Source organism: Metopolophium dirhodum, chromosome 2 (assembly GCF_019925205.1).
Source record: "Metopolophium dirhodum isolate CAU chromosome 2, ASM1992520v1, whole genome shotgun sequence".
Classification (NCBI taxonomy): Eukaryota; Metazoa; Arthropoda; class Insecta; order Hemiptera; family Aphididae; genus Metopolophium; species Metopolophium dirhodum.
The window spans coordinates 30012921-30039461 of NC_083561.1; the positions used below are offsets into that span (position 1 = coordinate 30012921).

The 26541-nt window shown below is 28.1% G+C and overlaps 1 protein-coding gene across 5 annotated transcripts; it reads right to left on the reverse strand.

Annotated features, from left to right (window-relative positions):
* Positions 1 to 1248: 1248 nt before the first annotated feature.
* Positions 1249 to 25067, reverse strand: LOC132938037 (uncharacterized). 5 transcript variants are annotated; one of them, XR_009663865.1, is made up of 9 exons: positions 24864 to 25062; positions 24451 to 24683; positions 22832 to 22915; positions 20289 to 20417; positions 10263 to 10326; positions 6129 to 6235; positions 5286 to 5859; positions 1568 to 4998; positions 1249 to 1471 (listed from the first exon to the last, which is right to left on the reverse strand). XR_009663865.1 is itself a non-coding variant. In XM_061004700.1 (5 exons), the coding sequence occupies exons 2-5, from the start codon at positions 24529 to 24531 to the stop codon at positions 4798 to 4800; spliced, it is 495 nt and encodes a 164-aa protein (XP_060860683.1). In that variant the 5' UTR covers positions 24532 to 24683; positions 24864 to 25067; the 3' UTR covers positions 2278 to 4797. The 5 variants fall into 5 exon arrangements, 1 of the variants encoding a protein (XP_060860683.1); XR_009663866.1 differs by lacking the exon at positions 10263 to 10326 and having other exon boundaries at positions 24864 to 25061; XR_009663868.1 differs by lacking the exons at positions 5286 to 5859; positions 6129 to 6235; positions 10263 to 10326 and having other exon boundaries at positions 1568 to 1860; positions 24864 to 24976.
* Between the last annotated feature and the right edge of the window lie 1474 nt (positions 25068 to 26541).

Genomic DNA, 26541 nt, shown 5'->3' on the forward strand with positions numbered 1-26541 from the left:
AGTAAAAAGCTTGAAAATTTAATAGAAGGCTCCTAAGTTATTGTTTCAAAGGCTGATGAAAAAAATTAAAAATCCTTAGTCACAGTTTTTATTTATAAGCATTTAAAGTTCAAATTTTGACAAAATATACTGAAAAATCACGAAAATTAGCAAAATATTTTGAGTTGAGAATTCATTAAAATTTTCCTTTTTAAATCTAAGATTTGAAAATGTAATATAAGATTACTCATAAGTTTATGTACCTTTATCAAAAAAAAAATGTCTACAAGAAAGTCAAATTAAATTTTTATGAACGTTTGAAATTCATATTTTTACAACATTTGATATTCACTCGATTTCTCATGTAACGATTTTCTTATTTTGTTGTAATTAAAAAACGTATGACTGTAGATACTTGAAAATTTCACTGAATGTTTATATTAGCATTTTCTATACTCCATAAAATTTTGAAAATCTTTTGACTCTTTTTGAGCTGTTTACGGACATATAGTCAGTTTTTAATTATTTTAGTTTTTTTTTCTATAAATATCAATAAAATTTTATTTGTTGGGTAAAATAGCGTGAAAATTTAATATAAGGCTGCTGATATATCGTTCTAATAGTAGTTTAAAAATATTAAAAATACATAGGCTCAATTTTTATTTATAAGCATTTAAAGTTCAAATTTTGACAACATTTATCAAATTTATAATTTATTTATTATTTTGTGGTTAAAAATGTATAAAATGTTCAACTTTTGTAGCTAAGGATTGAAAATTTAAAACAAGGTTCCACGTAAGTAAGCAAATATATAAATTATTTTATTTACAATAATATCATCAAATATACTTAGTAATATCAAAGGCTGACTGACCGTCTTCGCTCCTAATCGTTTTTCTTATACAATGATATTATATCATTGAATTCAAATTTAACACCATCCATTACAGTGACCCACTTGTAACCTACTGTACAGCAGAGCGACATCCACTTACCACCTTTTTTTAATTGTCCTCCCTTTTTATTTAATTCCTGATAAACGAGTTTTGGATAAGTACCTACCTACATAATAGGTACCTGTCCTACCTATATTAATTAAAAACTATTTTTAACACGACGTATTTACTTATTATTTTTGTATTTTAGTTTATCTAATTTTGTATGATTAAAATATGTTTTCTTTATACCCAAATAATTTTTAAGTACCTACAAATAATATAGAACTCAATTTTATTTTAACAATAAATATACTTTTATTAATACATTGTTGACTTTGTAGATGGGTAGTAATAAATTAACTGTACATTCAGGATTACATGCATTCAGGTGAATAATTATAAGATTGCAATGATAGATGTAAGATGTAAGATGTATTGTTGATTCATCAATACGATGCTGGGTGGACTTGAAGACTTCCCATGTTCAGCGACCAGCGTCGACCCGTTTTGTGGCACAGCGGAAACTTCGTACAGCTGACTGTTCGACAAAGACACTGTAATATTATTTGAAAAATATTATTTCTACTTAATCGTAATAACTGGGTATAATGAGTTTAATATTATATTATATTACAATAAATATTAAGTACCTATATTATTAGCTTCTAATAATTGGGACGTCATTTCTGTAGATATTGATCCGTACAAAATGATTCTGGCCCAGCGCTATGTCACGGTTTATGGTGTACCTATCCGATGAAATTGTTGGAGACTCTTTCAAACTGGGCAATGTGATAAACGGTGACGTGATCGTTACTTCGCGGCCATCATAGGGTAGACCAGAATACACAAAAATGTAGGTCATCGGGCTGTCGGCTGTATGTATGATAACGTCCTGGAAGTGGGAATTACAATAGCTCCTAAAATGCTGTTACACCTCAACCTTAATAAAAACAAAGAATGATTAAAAAATGGCAACGAAATTGGCCTACAAATCTGAAAATAAGTTTATGGACAGATAACTTCTCAACGTAATATTGTGACCGATCCAATAATAACTTTCCATAGGTACATCAGACCTATGTGCGACGGCTGCTCACCAACGTATCGACATCCACCAGATAACTTTGGTAAGTTTTCAAACTATACCGCTCATTCTTGCGGAATGCTAAAGAAAATTAATCTATTAGATAAATATTATACTATAACAATTTTTAAATATAGACGTTTTCAACTCACAGTTATGCAGATGGATGTCGACCGGTTTGGGAGCGACGTCTGATACGCCATTGTTCTAATGAATTCAAACATAAATAATATATTATTATAATATTTTTATATGTATATAGGTACGGTTAGGTATATTAAATTAATTAAGTAGGTACTATATTAATATAGTCTATTAATTATTTTTTTACTATGCTTTTATTGTATTAAAATTTACACAATGACTTATAACTTACATTATTGGACCGGACATACAGCAACGTCGAGTTGAGGTACCTGTCCATAAACACATTTTCATCAGCAAAATATAATATAAAATATAAAGTAAAGATATGCATAAAGAAAAAACTGTATTTATTCATACAATTTTGAAATCTAAAACATTAGAACAAGATAATGCTTTCTTGATAAATTAAAAATATTTGAAGATTTTATTTGTCATACGTTTACATGGCAATAGTAAAATTCTATTAAACCTATTAGGTACGTAAACAACATTTATTAATATGACAAATATTTAAAATATCAAAAAAGGGGGGAGCATCGTGTTAATACCCCTCACTTTGTTTTTTGGATAGCGCTGGGAGTTTTTGTGCACAAACGTCGGGACCTGGTGCACATTTCTGCACAAACGATGCACAAACGTTTGGCACATTCAAAAATCCAAATATTCAATGTGGGGGGCTACCGTTGCAATGCCCCCCCCCCCATTTTGTTTTAGGGATAGAGCTTTCAGTTTTTGTGCACAAACGATTGGACTTGGTGCACATTTCTGCACAAACGATGCACAAACGTTTAGCGTGGTCAGAAGTTCAAATTTTGAAAGTGGGGGGGCCATTGAAATGGACCTCCGGATCTAAGTTTTTTAACACACGGGTAAAATGAAAATAATACGCCCATTTCAGGGAGATGACCAAAATTAGTATTTTTAATACGAAAAATCAAGCACACTCACACAGTATCGTGAGAATCAACCATTAACAAAACCTTTCCACAAATAATTTAAACGATTTGAAAACTTAAAAATGAAACATTTTGAATTTTAAGCTAATCAAGTAATAGTTTTAGAAGCACTTCTTAATGGGTTATTTAAAACTAAAATCTGTGGTCAATATTTCTAAGTTCCAGGTTAAGAATAAATAATATTGATAATAATAACATGTATGAGTTATTAATTATTAACAAATCTAAATTAGGTATCCATTGCTAATAAAAAGTTTATAATAAGAAAATTAAACAATTAGAATATAAATTTCCTTTTAAATAATTTTTATATAATATGTAAAACATGATATTCAATCTGACTTGGGCTATATATCAATATGATAGTAATTTTGTTTTAATTATTTAATTATGTTGTACTTTTGTACTATCAAGTTTATCAAGAAAATTAATATGTGGATACTTGTATTTAAAAAGCTACGAAAATTATGTAATTTAATAAATAATCTGAAAAGTGAAAACAATTAAATCAGTAGTAACATTTTATGTAGTAGCCAGTAGGTACCTATTTGAAAAAATATACAATTGTTAATTTTAAATTACATAACAACAAATTACAATTATTAATAGTTCCATTTTTAGGATTAAGTTTTAAATAACTATCTACTTAATATATAGAAACAATTTATAAAATATATTAATATAATATATTATATTATATGCAAGAAAACGATGTAATTTACCATACTTTATTATATCATTAATCGGAGAGTACCTACATTAATCTATGATAGACTATAGGCGTGTACAGTTGATAGTTGTGGACGGGTATTTTCACGGCACAGCGTACTTATTTCATATTTAGTCCTTTTTAATTTGTAAATCAACGTTATTACTTATTAGTTACTACTTATCTCGATTAAAAATAAAATTATTTTATTTTATTTGCATACCCAATATTACACATTTCCTGTAAAATATTACTTTGTAGTTTTGACTTTTGTTTTAAAGTCCATTTTCAATTTTAAAATTTAAAACCTTAAAAATACGCCCTGCGATAAATCCCCGACTTCTTTACCTGATATAAAAATTATTTTTCTATTATCATAAACAAAGGTATTTGCATTCCAGTCCGAGCCCTAGTAATAAATATTATAATGTTACTTTTTGTGGTGGACATTTTATTTGTATTAACTTTATGTATGTTTTATTTGTTTTAGATGCATTAAGAATCCATCAAAAATACAAAGATAAGATCAATAAAGATTTTAATGACCCATTAGCAAACTGGCTCAATCACTCTAAATTTAGGCTTCTGAACAAAGCAGTTGAAAAAAATAACAAACTATAAATTGTGTTCTTTAATAAATATGAATTAATAAATAATAAACAATTAATATATTAGGTAATATAATTGCATTAAAACTTTGTTTTATTTAAAATCTGCATTCCATTCTATATTAAACATATAGCTTTATTGTAACATTTAAAAGGCGGACAAAAAAGGACGACAAAAAATTATTATAACATTCCAGTGATATTAGTAACACTACGTTGAAATTTTATTAGAACATTACACGTTATATATTTCAAATGTTTTTGAAACTTCTCTAAACTTTATTTTGTTGTCTGGGAATATGTTTTAATTTTCTGAATTATGTAGGTATCCTAGCTGGGCCCTATCTAGTTGATGTTATGAACTGTGAATAAATTATTGCTTGTCAATGGATGGTTTTATAGAATGACACACTGGTAATGTAAACTGTGTTTTATAAAATGCTGGTAATTTAACACTGTTGATGTTTTCAACTGATTTGATTGAAGAAATCCATGATGTATAATTCAAAGGATATGCAGTCATTTTCCAAGGGCTTAATATTTTATTTCCAAGAATCACTTGATCAAAAATTCCCTAGAAAATATAATTAGTATTATTTTACATACAATATTTTAATTCAGTAATTATACTCAGTTGGTAGTTAAAATAAATATAATACAATCTGCATCAGTGATTGTAAATATTACCACTTTTGTTTCTAAAAAGGTAATGTAACCAGTCGCCAGTCTGTATACAATTTATCAAATATTAACTTCTATGGTAACTGGTAAGCATTATATTATACTATAGTATACTATTATAAATTATACTATTTCAGTCTCAGACCATGAAAAAAATAATTTATTGTCAGCTATTATTACCTTCCTATCTTCAATAAAGTCTCCAAAATTAATCCTACCCTGATTCTCAATTAAAATGCTTATGTTTTGAACAGTACGGTTAATGTTTAAGCTTATTGTAGTATTAGCTTTCAACCGATTCATAGTACCCACTTGTACCTAAAAAAAAAATTTGAACACCCATGTTTCTAAAACTATAACTGCAATGTAACTCTACTTGATCCAGGTAATGATTGCTCGATCTCTAACCGTGTTCACAGTTAGATTTACTGGATTTTCAACATTTTTTTGATCATCTGTTAATGTTGTTTCATATATTACAAAACCACAGTTAATATCTAAGTCCTCAAACGGTAAAGGAACATCACTGATCACTGGTTTAATACGTTGAGCAACCTTTTCAAATATGCCGATGTGAATCCAAAATTTGTGCCTCCGTGAAATATATAAAAGCTAAACGAAGCATTCATTGCCGACATTACTTTCATTTTAGATTCTGATTCTTGCCAATGAGTTAACCAACCGGGATATAACTCTGACTTCACTAGTGGACCTACTTTTTGAACCTTTCTCATGAAGTCAAAACATTGGGAAGCTAGAACAAACATATAAAAATAAACTATAATTCAAATCTGCAATAAATTTAATATTTTATACAATTGGCATATTTATAAATTGCGTATTAAACTTGGCGTGGTGAAACGAAGACGGTCTCGCGTATTTTATGCATTGCGCTTTTGGGATTAAACTTATAAATGCTTCTATACGTCACATAGTTAACAGATTTTCCGTGGAAATAAATATTTAATTTAAGTCTAAAAAGTAAATGTAAAATAGTAGGTAATAATATGAAAACAAACTTACACGTAAGCATCGACTCTTCCGGTGAAACCGAGCTAGAGTGCCGCCATCGCCGAAGAAACAGCTATCTTCATCTAATCATCTCACTCAGATAGACCGATGAGCTGAAACTTGAAAGTATCGAAATATTTTATGAAAACAACCTGATCATAACGAAATTTGCGAGTTTGTGTTAAAACTTACATTACAATATATACTGTTTAACAAACAGTCCGTTTATATTGGTGGCTTATTATTTTTTAGTTCACTGAAATTAAATATTTATAATACAATAGTATTTGCTGAAACTATTAGAATTGTTAACCGTCGCCGACGAATTTCGACAATTATTGACGATTGCCATATATATTATAAAATATATTATTTACTATGATAAATCCATAGAACTTATATATTATAGTATTATACTCAGTACCTATACGGGATATTTATAAAAATTTTACTGTATGAATACACATTACGAAATACAAACTAAAGTGCTCAGAATCTTAAACAGAAAAAACTATTCAAAATATTTAGTTCATTAAAGAAGGATAGGATTAATTATTAATGATTGATTCATAGGGCAACAGGTTATCAATATTCAAGTCAATACAAAATATTCAACTAAAGTTACATAACTAACAAAAAAAATTGAAGGAGGGTGTTGGAGCCTACAGGCAAATGTATTTTATAAAACCAAAAAAAAATTTGGAAAAAAATTTAGAAAAAAATTATTCAAAATATTTAGTTCATTAAAGAATTAATCAAAGGGTACCAGATTGCCAATGTTTAAAAAATTTGGCTTGAGTTAAAATCATAAAAAAAAAATTGAAGGGAGGTGTTGGCACCCGCAGGCAAATATATTTTAGAAAATAAAAAAAAAAATTGGAAATAAATTTAGAAAAAACTATTCAAAATATTTAGTTCATTAAAGAATTCATGGGGCACCAAGTTATCAATTTTCAAGTCAATACAAAATATTCAACTACAGTTACAGTACTAAAAAAAAAAAATTGAAGGGAGGGGTTGGCGCCCGCAGGCAAATAGATTTTAGAAAACAAAAAAAAAATTTGGAAAAAAATTTAGAAAAAACTATTCAAAATATTAAGTTCATAAAATAATGATTATTCATGGGGCACCAAGTTATCAATTTTCAAGTGAATACAAAATATTCAACTAGAGTTACAGTACTAAAAAAAAAAATTGAAGGGAGGTGTTGGCGCCCGCAGGCAAATTGATTTTAGAAAACATAAAAGAAATTTGGAAAAAAGTTTACAGTAGAAACACACATAACGAAGTTCAAACTAAAATGTCCGAAACATAAACAGAAAAAAACTATTCAAAATATTTATTTCATTAAAGAATTCATGGGGCACCAAGTTATCAATTTTCAAGTCAATACAAAATATTAAACTAGAGTTACAGTACTAAAAAAAAAAAAATTGAAGGGAGGTGTTGGCGCCCGCAGGCAAATTGATTTTAGAAAACTTAAAAGAAATTTGGAAAAAAGTTTACAGTAGAAACACACATAACGAAGTTCAAACTAAAATGTCCCGAAACATAAACAGAAAAAACTATTCAAAATATTTATTTCATTAAAGAATTCATGGGGCACCAAGTTATCAATTTTCAAGTCAATACAAAATATTCAACTAGAGTTACAGTACTAAAAAAAAAAATTGAAGGGAGGGGTTGGCGCCCGCAGGCAAATAGATTTTAGAAAACAAAAAAAAAATTTGGAAAAAAATTTAGAAAAAACTATTCAAAATATTAAGTTCATAAAATAATGATTATTCATGGGGCACCAAGTTATCAATTTTCAAGTGAATACAAAATATTCAACTAGAGTTACAGTACTAAAAAAAAAAAATTGAAAGGAGGTGTTGGCGCCCGCAGGCAAATTAATTTTAGAAAACAAAAAAGATATTTGGAAAAAAGTTTACAGTAGCAACACACATAACGAAGTTCAAACTTAAATGTCCCGAAACATAAACAGAAAAAACTATTTAAAATATTTAGTTCATTAAAGAATGATAATTCATGGGGCACCAGATTGACAATGTCTAAAAAAATTGGATAGAGTTAAAATCATAAAAAAAAATTGAAGGGAGGTGTTGGCGCCCGCAGGCAAATAGATTTTAGAAAACAAAAAAAAAATTTGGAAAAAAATTTAGAAAAAACTATTCAAAATATTAAGTTCATAAAAGAATTCATGGGGCACCAAGTTATTTTCAAGTGAATACAAAATATTCAACTACAGTTACAGTACTAAAAAAAAAAAATTGAAGGGAGGGGTTGGCGCCCGCAGGCAAATAGATTTTAGAAAACAAAAAAAAAATTTGGAAAAAAATTTAGAAAAAACTATTCAAAATATTAAGTTCATAAAATAATGATTATTCATGGGGCACCAAGTTATCAATTTTCAAGTGAATACAAAATATTCAACTAGAGTTACAGTACTAAAAAAAAAAATTGAAGGGAGGTGTTGGCGCCCGCAGGCAAATTGATTTTAGAAAACATAAAAGAAATTTGGAAAAAAGTTTACAGTAGAAACACACATAACGAAGTTCAAACTAAAATGTCCCGAAACATAAACAGAAAAAACTATTCAAAATATTTATTTCATTAAAGAATTCATGGGGCACCAAGTTATCAATTTTCAAGTCAATACAAAATATTCAACTAGAGTTACAGTACTAAAAAAAAAAATTGAAGGGAGGGGTTGGCGCCCGCAGGCAAATAGATTTTAGAAAACAAAAAAAAAATTTGGAAAAAAATTTAGAAAAAACTATTCAAAATATTAAGTTCATAAAATAATGATTATTCATGGGGCACCAAGTTATCAATTTTCAAGTGAATACAAAATATTCAACTAGAGTTACAGTACTAAAAAAAAAAAATTGAAAGGAGGTGTTGGCGCCCGCAGGCAAATTAATTTTAGAAAACAAAAAAGATATTTGGAAAAAAGTTTACAGTAGCAACACACATAACGAAGTTCAAACTTAAATGTCCCGAAACATAAACAGAAAAATCTATTTAAAATATTTAGTTCATTAAAGAATGATAATTCATGGGGCACCAGATTGACAATGTCTAAAAAAATTGGATAGAGTTAAAATCATAAAAAAAAAATTGAAGGGAGGTGTTGGCGCCCGCAGGCAAATAGATTTTAGAAAAAAAAAAAAAAAATTGGAAATAAATTTAGAAAAAACTATTCAAAATATTTAGTTCATTAAAGCATTCATGGGGCACCAAGTTATCAATTTTCAAGTCAATACAAAATATTCAACTAGAGTTACAGTACTAAAAAAAAAAATTGAAGGGAGGGGTTGGCGCCCGCAGGCAAATAGATTTTAGAAAACAAAAAAAAAATTTGGAAAAAAATTTAGAAAAAACTATTCAAAATATTAAGTTCATAAAATAATGATTATTCATGGGGCACCAAGTTATCAATTTTCAAGTGAATACAAAATATTCAACTAGAGTTACAGTACTTAAAAAAAAAAAATTGAAGGGAGGTTTTGGCGCCCGCAGGCAAATAGAATTTAGAAAACAAAAAAAAAATTGGAAAAAAGTTTACAGTAGCAACACACATAACGAAGTTCAAACTAAAATGTCCCGAAACACAAACAGAAAAAACTATTTAAAATATTTAGTTCATAAAATTATGATTATTCATGGGGCACCAAGTTATCAATTTTCAAGTCAATACAAAATATTCAACTAGAGTTACAGTACTTAAAAAAAAAAAATTGAAGGGAGGTTTTGGCGCCCGCAGGCAAATAGAATTTAGAAAACAAAAAAAAAATTGGAAATAAATTTAGAAAAAACTATTCAAAATATTTAGTCCATTAAAGAATCATTATTCACGGGGCACCAAGTTATCAATTTTCAAGTCAATACAAAATATTCAACTAGAGTTACAGTACTAAAAAAAAAAAAAATTGAAGGGAGGTGTTGGCGCCCGCAGGCAAATTGATTTTAGAAAACAAAAAAGAAATTTGGAAAAAAATTTACAGTAGCAACACACATAACGAGACGCTCGTATCTCCACCTAATCATCTCACTCCGATGAACTGAAACTTGAAAGTATCGAAATACTTTATGAAAATAACCTGATCATAACGAAATTTGCGAGTTTGTGTTAAAACTTACATTACAATATATACTGTTTAACAAACAGTCCGTTTATATTGGTGGCTTATTATTTTTTAGTTCACTGAAATTAAATATTTATAATACAATAGTATTTGCTGAAACTATTAGAATTGTTAACCGTCGCCGACGAATTTCGACAATTATTGACGATTGCCATATATATTATAAAATATATTATTTACTATGATAAATCCATAGAACTTATATATTATAGTATTATACTCAGTACCTATACGGGATATTTATAAAAATTTTACTGTATGAATACACATTACGAAATACAAACTAAAATGCTCAGAATCTTAAACAGAAAAAACTATTCAAAATATTTAGTTCATTAAAGAAGGATAGGATTAATTATTAATGATTGATTCATAGGGCAACAGGTTATCAATATTCAAGTCAATACAAAATATTCAACTAAAGTTACATAACTAACAAAAAAAATTGAAGGAGGGTGTTGGAGCCTACAGGCAAATGTATTTTATAAAACCAAAAAAAAATTTGGAAAAAAATTTAGAAAAAATTATTCAAAATATTTAGTTCATTAAAGAATTAATCAAAGGGTACCAGATTGCCAATGTTTAAAAAATTTGGCTTGAGTTAAAATCATAAAAAAAAAATTGAAGGGAGGTGTTGGCACCCGCAGGCAAATATATTTTAGAAAATAAAAAAAAAAATTGGAAATAAATTTAGAAAAAACTATTCAAAATATTTAGTTCATTAAAGAATTCATGGGGCACCAAGTTATCAATTTTCAAGTCAATACAAAATATTCAACTACAGTTACAGTACTAAAAAAAAAAATTGAAGGGAGGGGTTGGCGCCCGCAGGCAAATAGATTTTAGAAAACAAAAAAAAAATTTGGAAAAAAATTTAGAAAAAACTATTCAAAATATTAAGTTCATAAAATAATGATTATTCATGGGGCACCAAGTTATCAATTTTCAAGTGAATACAAAATATTCAACTAGAGTTACAGTACTAAAAAAAAAAATTGAAGGGAGGTGTTGGCGCCCGCAGGCAAATTGATTTTAGAAAACATAAAAGAAATTGGAAAAAAGTTTACAGTAGAAACACACATAACGAAGTTCAAACTAAAATGTCCGAAACATAAACAGAAAAAACTATTCAAAATATTTATTTCATTAAAGAATTCATGGGGCACCAAGTTATCAATTTTCAAGTCAATACAAAATATTAAACTAGAGTTACAGTACTAAAAAAAAAAAATTGAAGGGAGGTGTTGGCGCCCGCAGGCAAATTGATTTTAGAAAACTTAAAAGAAATTTGGAAAAAAGTTTACAGTAGAAACACACATAACGAAGTTCAAACTAAAATGTCCCGAAACATAAACAGAAAAAAACTATTCAAAATATTTATTTCATTAAAGAATTCATGGGGCACCAAGTTATCAATTTTCAAGTCAATACAAAATATTCAACTAGAGTTACAGTACTAAAAAAAAAAATTGAAGGGAGGGGTTGGCGCCCGCAGGCAAATAGATTTTAGAAAACAAAAAAAAAATTTGGAAAAAAATTTAGAAAAAACTATTCAAAATATTAAGTTCATAAAATAATGATTATTCATGGGGCACCAAGTTATCAATTTTCAAGTGAATACAAAATATTCAACTAGAGTTACAGTACTAAAAAAAAAAAATTGAAAGGAGGTGTTGGCGCCCGCAGGCAAATTAATTTTAGAAAACAAAAAAGATATTTGGAAAAAAGTTTACAGTAGCAACACACATAACGAAGTTCAAACTTAAATGTCCCGAAACATAAACAGAAAAAACTATTTAAAATATTTAGTTCATTAAAGAATGATAATTCATGGGGCACCAGATTGACAATGTCTAAAAAAATTGGATAGAGTTAAAATCATAAAAAAAAATTGAAGGGAGGTGTTGGCGCCCGCAGGCAAATAGATTTTAGAAAACAAAAAAAAAATTTGGAAAAAAATTTAGAAAAAACTATTCAAAATATTAAGTTCATAAAAGAATTCATGGGGCACCAAGTTATTTTCAAGTGAATACAAAATATTCAACTACAGTTACAGTACTAAAAAAAAAAAATTGAAGGGAGGGGTTGGCGCCCGCAGGCAAATAGATTTTAGAAAACAAAAAAAAAATTTGGAAAAAAATTTAGAAAAAAACTATTCAAAATATTAAGTTCATAAAATAATGATTATTCATGGGGCACCAAGTTATCAATTTTCAAGTGAATACAAAATATTCAACTAGAGTTACAGTACTAAAAAAAAAAATTGAAGGGAGGTGTTGGCGCCCGCAGGCAAATTGATTTTAGAAAACATAAAAGAAATTTGGAAAAAAGTTTACAGTAGAAACACACATAACGAAGTTCAAACTAAAATGTCCCGAAACATAAACAGAAAAAACTATTCAAAATATTTATTTCATTAAAGAATTCATGGGGCACCAAGTTATCAATTTTCAAGTCAATACAAAATATTCAACTAGAGTTACAGTACTAAAAAAAAAAATTGAAGGGAGGGGTTGGCGCCCGCAGGCAAATAGATTTTAGAAAACAAAAAAAAAAATTTGGAAAAAAATTTAGAAAAAACTATTCAAAATATTAAGTTCATAAAATAATGATTATTCATGGGGCACCAAGTTATCAATTTTCAAGTGAATACAAAAATATTCAACTAGAGTTACAGTACTAAAAAAAAAAAATTGAAAGGAGGTGTTGGCGCCCGCAGGCAAATTAATTTTAGAAAACAAAAAAGATATTTGGAAAAAAGTTTACAGTAGCAACACACATAACGAAGTTCAAACTTAAATGTCCCGAAACATAAACAGAAAAATCTATTTAAAATATTTAGTTCATTAAAGAATGATAATTCATGGGGCACCAGATTGACAATGTCTAAAAAAATTGGATAGAGTTAAAATCATAAAAAAAAATTGAAGGGAGGTGTTGGCGCCCGCAGGCAAATAGATTTTAGAAAAAAAAAAAAAAAATTGGAAATAAATTTAGAAAAAACTATTCAAAATATTTAGTTCATTAAAGCATTCATGGGGCACCAAGTTATCAATTTTCAAGTCAATACAAAATATTCAACTAGAGTTACAGTACTAAAAAAAAAAATTGAAGGGAGGGGTTGGCGCCCGCAGGCAAATAGATTTTAGAAAACAAAAAAAAAAATTTGGAAAAAAATTTAGAAAAAACTATTCAAAATATTAAGTTCATAAAATAATGATTATTCATGGGGCACCAAGTTATCAATTTTCAAGTGAATACAAAATATTCAACTAGAGTTACAGTACTTAAAAAAAAAAAAATTGAAGGGAGGTTTTGGCGCCCGCAGGCAAATAGAATTTAGAAAACAAAAAAAAAATTGGAAAAAAGTTTACAGTAGCAACACACATAACGAAGTTCAAACTAAAATGTCCCGAAACACAAACAGAAAAAACTATTTAAAATATTTAGTTCATAAAATTATGATTATTCATGGGGCACCAAGTTATCAATTTTCAAGTCAATACAAAATATTCAACTAGAGTTACAGTACTTAAAAAAAAAAAATTGAAGGGAGGTTTTGGCGCCCGCAGGCAAATAGAATTTAGAAAACAAAAAAAAAATTGGAAATAAATTTAGAAAAAACTATTCAAAATATTTAGTCCATTAAAGAATCATTATTCACGGGGCACCAAGTTATCAATTTTCAAGTCAATACAAAATATTCAACTAGAGTTACAGTACTAAAAAAAAAAAAATTGAAGGGAGGTGTTGGCGCCCGCAGGCAAATTGATTTTAGAAAACAAAAAAGAAATTTGGAAAAAAATTTACAGTAGCAACACACATAACGAAGTTCAAACTAAAATGTCCCGAAACATATACAGAAAACACTATTTAAAATATTTAGTTCATTAAAGAATGATTATTCATGGGGCACCAGATTGACTATGTTTAAAAAAATTGGCTAGAGTTAAAATCATAAAAAAAAATTGAAGGGAGGTGTTGGCGCCTGCAGGAAAATTGATTTTAGAAAACAAAAAAGAAATTTGGAAAAAAGTTTACAGTAGCAACACACATAACGAAGTTCAAACTAAAATGTCCCGAAACACAAACAGAAAAAACTATTTAAAATATTTAGTTCATAAAATTATGATTATTCATGGGGCACCAAGTTATCAATTTTCAAGTCAATACAAAATATTCAACTAGAGTTACAGTACTAAAAAAAAAATTGAAGGGAGGTGTTGGCGCCCGCAGGCAAATTAATTTTAGAAAACAAAAAAGAAATTTGGAAAAAAGTTTACAGTAGCAACACACATAACGAAGTTCAAACTAAAATGTCCCGAAACACAAACAGAAAAAACTATTTAAAATATTTAGTTCATAAAAGAATGATTATTCATGGGGCACCAAGTTATCAATTTTCAATTCAATACAAAATATTCGACTAGAGTTACAGTACTTAAAAAAAAAAAAATTGAAGGGAGGGGTTGGCGCCCGCAGGCAAATAGATTTTAGAAAACAAAAAAAAAAATTTGGAAAAAAATTTAGAAATAACTATTCAAAATATTAAGTTCATTAAAGAATGATTATTCATGTGGCACCAAGTTATCAATTTTCAAGTGAATACAAAATATTCAACTAGAGTTACAGTACTAAAAAAAAAATTGATGGGAGGTGTTGGCGCCCGCAGGCAAATTGATTTTAGAAAACAAAAAAGAAATTTGGAAAAAAGTTTACAGTAGCAACACAAATAACGAAGTTCAAACTAAAATGTCCCGAAACATAAACAGAGAACACTATTCAAAATATTTAGTTCATTGAAGAATTCATGGGGCACCAAGTTATCAATTTTCAAGTCAATACTAAATATTCAACTAGAGTTACAGTACTTAAAAAAAAAAAATTGAAGGGAGGTGTTGGCACCCGCAGGCAAATAGATTTTAGAAAACAAAAAAAAAATTGGAAATAAATTTAGAAAAAACTATTCAAAATATTTAGTTCATTAAAGAATTATTATTCATGGGGCACCAAGTTATCAATTTTCAAGTCAATTGAATCAAGAAATTGAAGGAGGGAGCCTGCAGTTAAATTAATTTTAGAAAACAAAAAAAAAAATGTGGAAAAAATTTTACTTTAGGAACACGCTTTAGAAGTACATGGGTACTCAGCGTACTCCCAGGTATAGCCGGTTAATCTTGAAAAATATTTATACAAAAAAATCTACTAGAGTTCAATGAATTGAAAAAAGAATTGTTTGAGAAATCTGTGTGAAATAACACTAAACAAAAGAATACGCTGGAAGCTAAATACTGCAATACATATTAACTACAATCCAAAAACTAGGTATTGTTTACATTATAATAATACGAACAGTTATTATGATCAGAGGTGTATCACCGTAATATATGTATTAGAAAATGTATAAAAATGAATGTTAATTATGAAGGATGCAAAAAAATTAAATCAGAAAAAGGTCCTGCACGGACTCTATTATGTGATTGTTATTTATAAAGGACATAAAATAATGTTTAATTTAAAATAATATTGTGTTTTGCTGGGTCTACAGTCAATATTAAATAGCAAACTATAAAGTCTAAATGCAAATAAAAACATAGTCAGATATCTGTTTTAGTCTTTGTAAATATGTGCGGAAAAAAATTAGATTTAGTACAATGTAAAAAATTGTGGAAAGAAAACCCTGAGAATTCTTTGACAGTAGGATAATACAACACAATACTATATATTAAATTAAAACTATTGATTTTATACATTTTCTATTTACAAAAGCTCATAAGTATTGAAAACCTTATAAAATCCTAAAAAAATTATATTTTGTTATATTTCAAAATACATTTTATAATTTGTGGTGTTAAAAAAATCATTATTTAATGTTGGCTGTATTTATGTTTTTAATAACTATACTGGTACAACTCTAGTTGACAGTCTTTAAGACCGTGTTAAAAACTATAATAATTAGTTAACGTCTAATTCACTGTCCTATTCTAACCTAACCTAACATAACCAAATTAATAATATTTAAATATTTTCTTTCATTGTTATGTTTGCAATATCAAATACCTTTATAGTTAGTAGGAAAAGATCATCGCAAAGCTCACGACCAGTGATTGTAGTCGTCTATCATTACCATAGCTTCAACTAACCTTAGGTTTACCAAACTAGCCTTCTTATGACTAATTACATTAGGACACTTTGAATAAAAAGTTCCTGAGTTGCAGGTTGCCGAACTTATAAGTGATTGATTATCAAGTTGATCCTTAGATTGTTGACACCTTAGTTCCCCTCGAAGACCGCTGGTAAGACTATTACCATATACTATTATGTCCTATCCATTATGTTATATCTATATTATCTATGATGGAGCCATACCCAGCTCACTCGTGTAAACAATTTGAAGCACATAAAAGCGATTAATGAGTCTCTATTAATGATAATATGAAATCCCAGACCTGTCCCCCATACTCTGATATTAAGAGCCCAGCCCACCTTCATATTCTCTATGCAAAAAGTAAATTTAAGACAAATTTGTAAATCAATGCACAGTCTCTCTATTGTACTAATATTTGTGTTTTCATTAATTTTCAGTATTTTGTATAATTAGTAATAATTAGTAAACCTAACCTACTGAGGCAACCTTGAGGCATTTCCTTTTAGGAAATTAATTAAATCCCCAAACATAACTCTTAATTCAAGAGTTTGTAACTAATACAATCATAATATAATATGAGTATAGTACATTTCGTAATATTTTTTTATAATATTTACTGTTAGTGAAATATTAAGCTTGTATTTCTAATATAATATATGTTATGATATTTATGGACGACACTTGCACCATGGTCCCTCGATATAGTAATGTGGCGACCCGGCACATCTCTTTTAGATAAATGATTAAATACTTAATCAAGTCTTCCAATTTACTAAACATTTATGTTTTGTAGATAATTTGAAGAAAAATTTAAAATTGAAGAGAGACTGTGTGAATTAACAAAATTTGTGGTATGAAATGTTTATTTGAACACCTGTTATAATGTATTATATTGAACTTAAGTTAATTTTTATAATGTACTATAGTAAACATTTGAACGTTTATTACAATATACGTATATTATACATAGATTTCAAGTATGATTTTTTTAGTTTTTTGTGGAATAACAGTACCTAACCTTCTATTATAATTTGTTATGAATATAATATTTTATGTAATAACTCAAATTTAGCACTTTTACGGTACTTAATACATTTTCCTAATATTTTAACAGAAATTATGGAGCTAGAAATATAGAAATCTATGTCACGGTACATAGTTGATAGTTTTATTTCATTTATAATAATATAATGCTTTTTAATATACTTTTCATAAATTAATATTTATTAAGGTTGGCTTTTATGATTTGTTTGAACTATTAGTACGTATTTTTTTGGGAGATCCCTATTATTACAACACCGTTACCAATATGCGTTTTTTTCTGGTTAGTTAATATAATTGCATGTTTTCATGATTTCTTCGTATTTATACTTATTTTCTTAAAATGTTTTTATATTTTCGGTTCGTCCGTTACCTTCCTACCAAGTGTGTAAATAAAGAATTTTTTTTGTAAACCAATTTGAATTATTATTTATTAATTTAAAAAAATTTTAATAAAAACGTTTTCATTCAGTATTTTTTTGAATATTTTATTATTTTTAATATTTTATTATTTTTAATATTTTTGAATATTTCAGTGCATATATTTGCCTGTTTTTAGTGCATACATTCAGGCAAATATTTAACACTTAAGAGGATGTCAGATTTTTAGCGCACCATTTATTTCTCTCTCCGACCCACGCACAACCATTTTAGTGTTTTCTTAATCGTACATTTGGTATGCTACGCGTGGGTCAAAGATGGAAAACAAATAGTGCGCTGACATCCCAACCAGCAACACGAGTGAGCTGGGTATGGCTCCATCATAGATAATAAAGATATGGATAGGACATAATGGTCTTATCAGCGGTCTTCGTCCTTCGAGGGGAACAATTGAGGCCAAATAAAGTATACTCATATCGAGTATCGACTATCAATATAAAGGAGCCTCAATTGCCTTCCCCTCCGGGAACGCGGCCTCAAATGTATTTAACATAGGCGTGGACTATCCATGGTGTCAACAGAGGATAAACTTGATAATCAAACACTTAAGTTCGGCAACCTTTAACTCAGGATCTTTTTATTCTGAAAAGTGTCCTAATGAGTCATAAGAAGGTTAGTTAGTAAACATATGGTTAGTTGAAGCTAGTGGCCTTTGCAATTCAAGATTTTTTCCTACGTATTCAGCATTGTTAACATAACTATTCTACCTTTACACTTTTTCTTCCCCCGTCTCTCACAGCTATATACAGGTTCAGCCACTCTCATTCCACACCTCCATATGATCGGTATTCTGTCTATCCATCTCTTCTTCAGTCTTCTCACCCCTCATTTCCCACCTAAATTAACTAACTTCTATAGCCACTCTCACTATCTCTTATCATACAGTGACCGAACCACCTAAACCTATTCTCTCTTGTTTTCACTACAATATGTACACTAACCTACACTACCCTTAATTAATTAATTTCTTATTCTATCCTCTTTTGTACCTTAACACCTAACTTATTATTCTCATATCTGATACCCCTCACTCCAATTACCTACCCTAACCTTACATTTCTTTTTCATCTTTCCCTTTCATACACCAAACATTCTGAAATCCTGTTGACCCATTTCCTTATCTTCGCCATATTACACACTACCTAATTCCTATTCACCCAGTCTCTAGTTACCTACAAGTAATCGTACTTGATTATCGGTGAAAATATTTAAATATCATTGAGCGAATTCCCTACTCGAAAGAATTACTTAAAAAAATATCATACCTCCCAATTTTCTAATTTTTAACACGACTTTATTGATAGCCGGAATAGTGTTATACCAGTATAATTACAATACAAATATTGAAAAATTTCGGGCAATACAACCTTTGATCAATTAACAATAATAAAAAAAAAACCTACTGAGACATAAGAAAACACATACCCCGTGACGGAATCTAGAAATCCAGAGGTACTAGAAAACTGAGACGAGTGTGTTGAATGAAATAAATTAAAAAATTGATTAACACAACAATCGCTTAAAAATTAATTTAATTCAAATAATGAGATGAACCTTATTAGATCATTTAATTTTCCAGAACAAGCCCCCAGTTGTTGGGTCGCATGCCAATTTTAACCATATACTAGACCACAAGTTTATAGACATTCTATAATGCATTCTGCTGCCGGTGGCCCTAGACACTGTTGGGGAAATTATATTTCTTTAGTAATTAAATTACGATATGAATTATAAGTTACGTAGGTACTTGTCCAATACTCGACTACCAGAATTTAAATTAAAGAATGTGACATACCTAGGTAACATATCGGTCGGTTCTAAAACAGAAACTTAACCTAGGTACAAATAATATCACAATATCAAATAGTGAAATGTGAAAACTTTAAAACCCCCAAAATAAAACGTACGTTTGAGGTGTTCTCTTAAAACCCAAATATTTAATGCCCGTATGCATAGAAAATGTATGTTTCACATTTAACGAAAACTGAAACTATCGTGACGGAACTGAATTACGAAGAACATATAAAACAAAAATAATCGTCACCAAGTGATAGGTATAATCTGCTATGTACTTACAAATCATATTAAATAACATTAATCATTATGTATTTTCTTATTTTGTTAGGTAGGTATAAAAACCTACCTTCCTACTTATAAAAGCATTACCTAATCATTGATTTCAAATTTTAAAAATTATTCTACTATAACAATAAATTAAACAGTTGTAGGCAAAGTATTATCATTTAAGGTATTTTTCGTAAATATACTAATTTTTGTACACCTATAACAACTGGATTTTAAAAACTACTCTACGTCTAGCGTTAAGTTTGTCTGACAATAAATATTTACATTAGGTCTACCGCGTCAACAGAGTAGTAGGACAATACTTACGTTATTATTTATTCTTCCGGCGAAACGCGCGGTCCCTTTGAGTGTATAATATTGTCTAGTGTCAGAGCTGTGCGTCTCCACCAAGCAAAATGCAGCGCCGTCTTCATATCTCCGATCCAAAAGTTCAGTCTGGAAGTATTGATATTAATGACATTTATAAAAATAGGCACTTAGCTTAATAACCAAAATGGAACGAAATATGTGAGTACGTATTGGAATCGCTGTTCGTCTCAAACGATTGTCATTTTCCATAGATTATTTATAATTATAACCTCACCGTCGAAATCATAGAAAATATATATATGGTCCTAACCGATGGATGATGGATATTTTTACATTATCTTCAAAAAAACATTTATTTGTTTCTACTAGACGCAAATGCGGTAAATTGAATTCAAATTTATAATATAGATAACGGTTTTTTTTACTTGGTAACCATTTATTTATTACTTGGTTTATAAACAAATTCTAATTGATATAAAATAGTAATTATATAAAAATAGTTTTATTGATCCCAATATTTAAAAATAATGTTTCAAATAAAATAATAAAAAAAAAATTAAGAAATACCTATTAATTAATATGTATTACCTAAAAAACAAAATAACTAAATAAATTCGTGTTTTTTTTAAACATTTTCACGTTTCCCCCCCCCCCCCCCCCTTACAAAATTGTGTCACTCCTCCTTAGAGTGGTGCGCCCCTTAGGTTAAGAGCCCTTGAAATAGTGCATGTTAAAAAATCAGCCATATCCTCCCCCCCCCCCACCCCTTGACAAAATCATTTGACTCATTTAGCTACTTTATGAATTAAGAACGATACATTGAACGTACAAAACTGTACCTACCTACATAATAGTTATCAACCTATTAACCCATCAATAATATTATATTTTTTATTGTGTACACTAATCGATTGGTATATACAAAATAACATTAAGTTATAAATAGGATATGGATTTAAATGCATTAAAAATAAGAAAAATGCCTTAAAAATACGATTTAATGCACTTATATTATTACAAAGCTTAATAAAATGGCCAGAAAAATTAAAAGTCCAATTTAAACGAATATAAAATAGAATTTAGATAAGTGTATAGGTAGTGTATTCGTTATATTATTTTGAGTTTCATTATAGCACATCCAGTCGATCAGATGCTATTTAATATATTAAAATAAAAAAATTCGACAGTAATTCCATATTGGCAAGTGTTGTTTTCTATGACTGAAGACTGAAGTTATAGTATCGAACATAATGGGTACGTAAAAAAATAGAAGTATAAGAAAAAAAATTACCTTTATTTAATTGTATTTAATTTTTTTCTAATAAGTTTTTATAATATTGACTTTATCCCATATAAATGTTCTAATTTCATTTTTCAATTCGTTGATAATATATGAAACGAATTCTTTGCTTGGAAAGCAATGTTTTAGAAAATTCAGAAAATGCAGTTTATATTTAAATATTATAAATAATAATTTCTGATGCATTGATGCGGAACAGTGAGGGGGGGGGGACAATCAGCCGAACCGAAATCTAACATTTTAAACACTTAATATAAACAATTTTTCACACACGCGTCATGGTATGAAAATAAAAAAATATTTACTACCGAAAAAATAAATTACTTTAATCTCAATATTATTTATTAGTTATCGATATCTTTGCTCAGAATCGTTTTTCGTTTGTCGTTTTGTATTTTAATAATTTATACGTGGATATATTATTATTACTAATAATTATAGTAGTTGTGTTTGTTTTATTTCATTAATTTATTTAGTACTATACCCATAAATTATATATTAATTAATGATTTTTAATACATTGTGTTCAAAAAAAAAAAAAAAAAATGTGATTTTAATTAGTCTTGTAATGTACCTACTTATATTTAAAAAATAAATGAATATAATAATAACTGTTGAACTTTTAGGGACATAATAGGTAACACATTCGTGTATGTAGTATTACACTATTTATATAGGGTATATTTATATACCTATACCAGTATATGAGTAGGTATATTATTCATAAGTGCGCACACGTCAGGATAGGCAGTTGACCATTCCGTGAATATACTTTTATGTGTACATGGTTATACATCCCTAATCCCTATGATATAGAATATAGATATTAGGTGAACAATAGAAGTTAAGTATGTGACACTAAATTAATAGTTACCTATAACTTATAAAGTTATAACGTTGTATTTGGAAAAAAAATTACCAGTTATTAATTAAAATTGTATCTTATGACTATTATCAGTTATAAGTCATAACATATATTTCTATAAATTAAACCAAAATATTTATATATTTATATTAAGTACCCTGTATAGGTATGCACCTATTAATTATAATTATTCTACAAACAGGGACTGGAAAAAAGACAACGGGCGTTTATATCTCGCGTATTTTATACATTTCTAGTCCGGAACTAAAATATGCGCCTACAACACTTGGATAGCACATTTTTCGTGACATTAAATATTTGTTTTAAGTCTTAAAAGTAAATTTAAGCCCCAAAAGAATATAAAAACAAACTTACTTTAATTATCGACTCCTTCGGCGGAATCCGTGACGTGTGTGAACTGCGACGCCTATGAGGAAACGCTCCAGAATACAGCCAGAACTTAGAATATTGTGATTTATGAAAAATAAAATTATACGAAACGCAGTAAGTTTTTTGCTCATATCTTCTTTGCTTATTGAAATTTTAGAATTTTTAATCGACTGTGTCTTCTGCAACGACTTTGAGATTTGCCATAGATTAAATAAATAAATGATAGATATTATACTAGGTATACGTCAATATGATGAATCCACGGATATGATATAATGCAACTTTTTATATCAAAGAGTTCTGTGTTAAGGACCAATTTGTTCATTGAAATTTTATATGACAATAAACCAAAATAGTTTATAATTTTGAATTTGAATTATAATAATATGATATAGGTATTATTTAAATTATTATTTTCGTTTATCAATTTAATTATTGATTAAGGTGGTGAATAGATATCAGAAGCACACGAATATTTTTATAAGAGCATATTGTATTTTATGAATTATTAAATAAAAATGTGATTACTGGATTTTAGAGTTAACATAAAGCCATAAACGTATACAGTAAATTCATCAAATACTATAATACCAACTATATTTTTTACAATGATGTGTGTGTGTTTTTTTTTTTAATATTTTTAATTACTTTTTCTTGTGGTCTGTGTAAACGATAAGTATTTGTAATAAAGATTCAATTTTCATATATAATATTATATTATAGGCACTCAGTATATAATCATAATATGTTTATTTATAATTTAATTGTAGGTATTTAGTAAATAATAATAGGTATACGAAATTGTGTTTTCGAATAGCAATTTATTGTTTGTATTAATACCTACACCATAATAGGGAACTTAAATTTTGTAAATGATGTACAAATGTATTTTTGGTGTTTTAAGGCTGCTGTAAGATTAATTTATGAGAATCCTTGCATTAAATTGTTAGGATTATTTGATATGAATAATTATTTTATTACATATAGGTTTATTACATATTGGTAAGTCGATCAGAAACTATATTTACACTGAATGTTAATAGTAAAAAGCTATTAAAATATCTATTATTTGTATTTATTTTTTAATAATAATTAATAAATAAGACTTAAATATTTGCAGTAATCTTGTTCCTTTCACAAAATGTTTTTTAATTATTTTTAATTTATTTTACATTTATCCATTTGGCATCTATCCCAAAGTGATCTCTGAATAATAATTCAATGATTCAATTTAATAGTTACATTATATGGATTATAAAAACTACAGTTTCCAGCTTCTACTACAACATTATTTTATGTTTTTAATTTTTTTAATTCAGTCTGCACCTTGTGTCGGTGATTATATAATAAAATTGATACTAGTGATGAGTAGGTACCTGATTGTTTAATCAAATTATTTACACGATTTCAATAAAAAAATATCTATGAAGTATAAACATCCGCATTTCTATTAACTATAAATTCATAATTGTATGAGATATACACGTTACATATATTTTTCGAAAAAATTATTTAAAAAAACAAGAATAATTCCTATTTTACGCCTAATTTAAGTCTAAAAAGTAAATGTAAAATTGTAGGTAATAATATGAAAACAAACTTACTCGTAAACATCTACTCTTCCGGTGAAACGCAGCTAGAGTGCCGCCATTGCCGAAGAAACAGCTATCTTCATCCATCTTCATCTAATCATCTCACTCCGATGAGCTGAAACTTGAAAGTATCGAAATATTTTATGAAAATAACCTGATCAAACGAAATTTGCGAGTTTGTGTTACAACTTATCCGGTTTAACGAACTGTCCGTTTATATTAGTGGCTCATTATTTTTTTGTTCACTGAAGTCAAAATATACAATATATTATATTTATAATACAATAGTATTTGCTGAAATTATTAGAATTGTTAACCGTCGCCGACGAATTTCGACAATTGACGATTGCCATAGATATTATAAAATATATTATTTACTATGATAAATCCATAGAACTAATATATTATAGTATTATACTCAGTACCTATACGGTATATTGATAAATGGTATGTTCTTTTACAGAAATCTTTGTCATCTGCAATGCACCTATTCTGGTTTTCTATTTCAATTATAGTTCGCATGCCAAATTTAACTATACAAACTGGTCCGCAAGTTTATAGACATTCTAATACATTCTCCCGGCAGTGCCAATAGACACAGTGTTTGAGAAGTTATATTTTTTTTGGTACCTAATTAATTTACAATAATATGAATTATTATAAGTTACCTATGTAGGTACTTGTCCAAAACTCTACTACCTACCGGGAAACCATTGGTATAGCCTTACATGTTCACGAATTTCGGTGTTTTACGCACCCGTACAACGCTTAAAGTTTACCGAGCTTAAGTATGACAAATTATTTTTTTTTTAATCTAGGTAAATCAACGTTTTACAATTGATGATGTAAAAATAATTCTGACACCCACCCATGGTGGATTTACATAACAAGTCGAGGGATGTTTTTTTACTTTTAAGTTTGGTTTACTCCACAAATACAAGCTAATTCATTAGAATTAGATTATTTAATCAAACAAAATGAACCATGCTCGTGTAAGGTGATTTGTATTGTGTGCAAATGTTGTGTTCATTTGTTTTCATGCACATGTTATGACTACTGTATTAAAAACAACATGTGTAAGCATATACATGCCGTTCGAATGAATTCAATGGTGAATAATGAAGATGTTAGTATGAATAGTATGGATGTAATATGCAATCCCATAGCAAATGATGAAGTGTGTATGAAAATGCTGCTGCACAACAGCTTAATGTACCATCCACTGAATCCATTGCTAATAAAATTCAACAATTATATAATATGTTTATTGTTTATGTCACAAGCAGGTACACTTGATGAACAACAACTCCAAAAAATAAACTTGACCGTTGATTCAAGTTTAAAAGTTCTGTATCAACATGAGAGTAAGTGTATAAATTATGTAGAGTATCGAGAACCAGCCAACAAAAATTTAAAATATTGACTAACAGCTACGGTTTTAATCGACCAAAAAACCAAGGACAAAAGCACCGGAGGAACAACGACTAAATAGGCCAACAATTAAAGTTATAAAACAAATAAAGAGTGATTTAAAAGGTAACGAAGATACCCCATATGTTAATATTGACCCACATTTTGAGCATTCATATGGACAATTTGAGCAGAAGAAGAAATGATATTATTGTATTTTATTTATTTATTTATTTTATTTATTTTTAACAAACAAGTTTATTAGACACTTGGATTTTTTCTAATACATATTTTTTTAGACTTGGAACTTATATCATTGATTATAATTTTATTATTTAAATTTTTAAATTTTTATTTATATTTATTTTATTTTATACTTATGTGTTGTGTTGCAGGCTACAAAATATCGGTATAAGTTAATATAATAGAATACATTTATTTTATATTTGAAATATAACTTTGAATAATATTAGATATGAATTTTTTTAAATCCTTACCGTGATTAGAACCAAATTTAATAATTTAAATGTAATCAAACGATTATGTGATAAAGCAACTGTCATGATAGTGTGATACTGATAATAATAGTACTGATAAGAGGCGCTGTCTCTAGACCATAGAGTAATATTACTCTATGCTCTAGACGCTCGTATATTATAATATATATAATATCTTATATAATCTTATATTTTA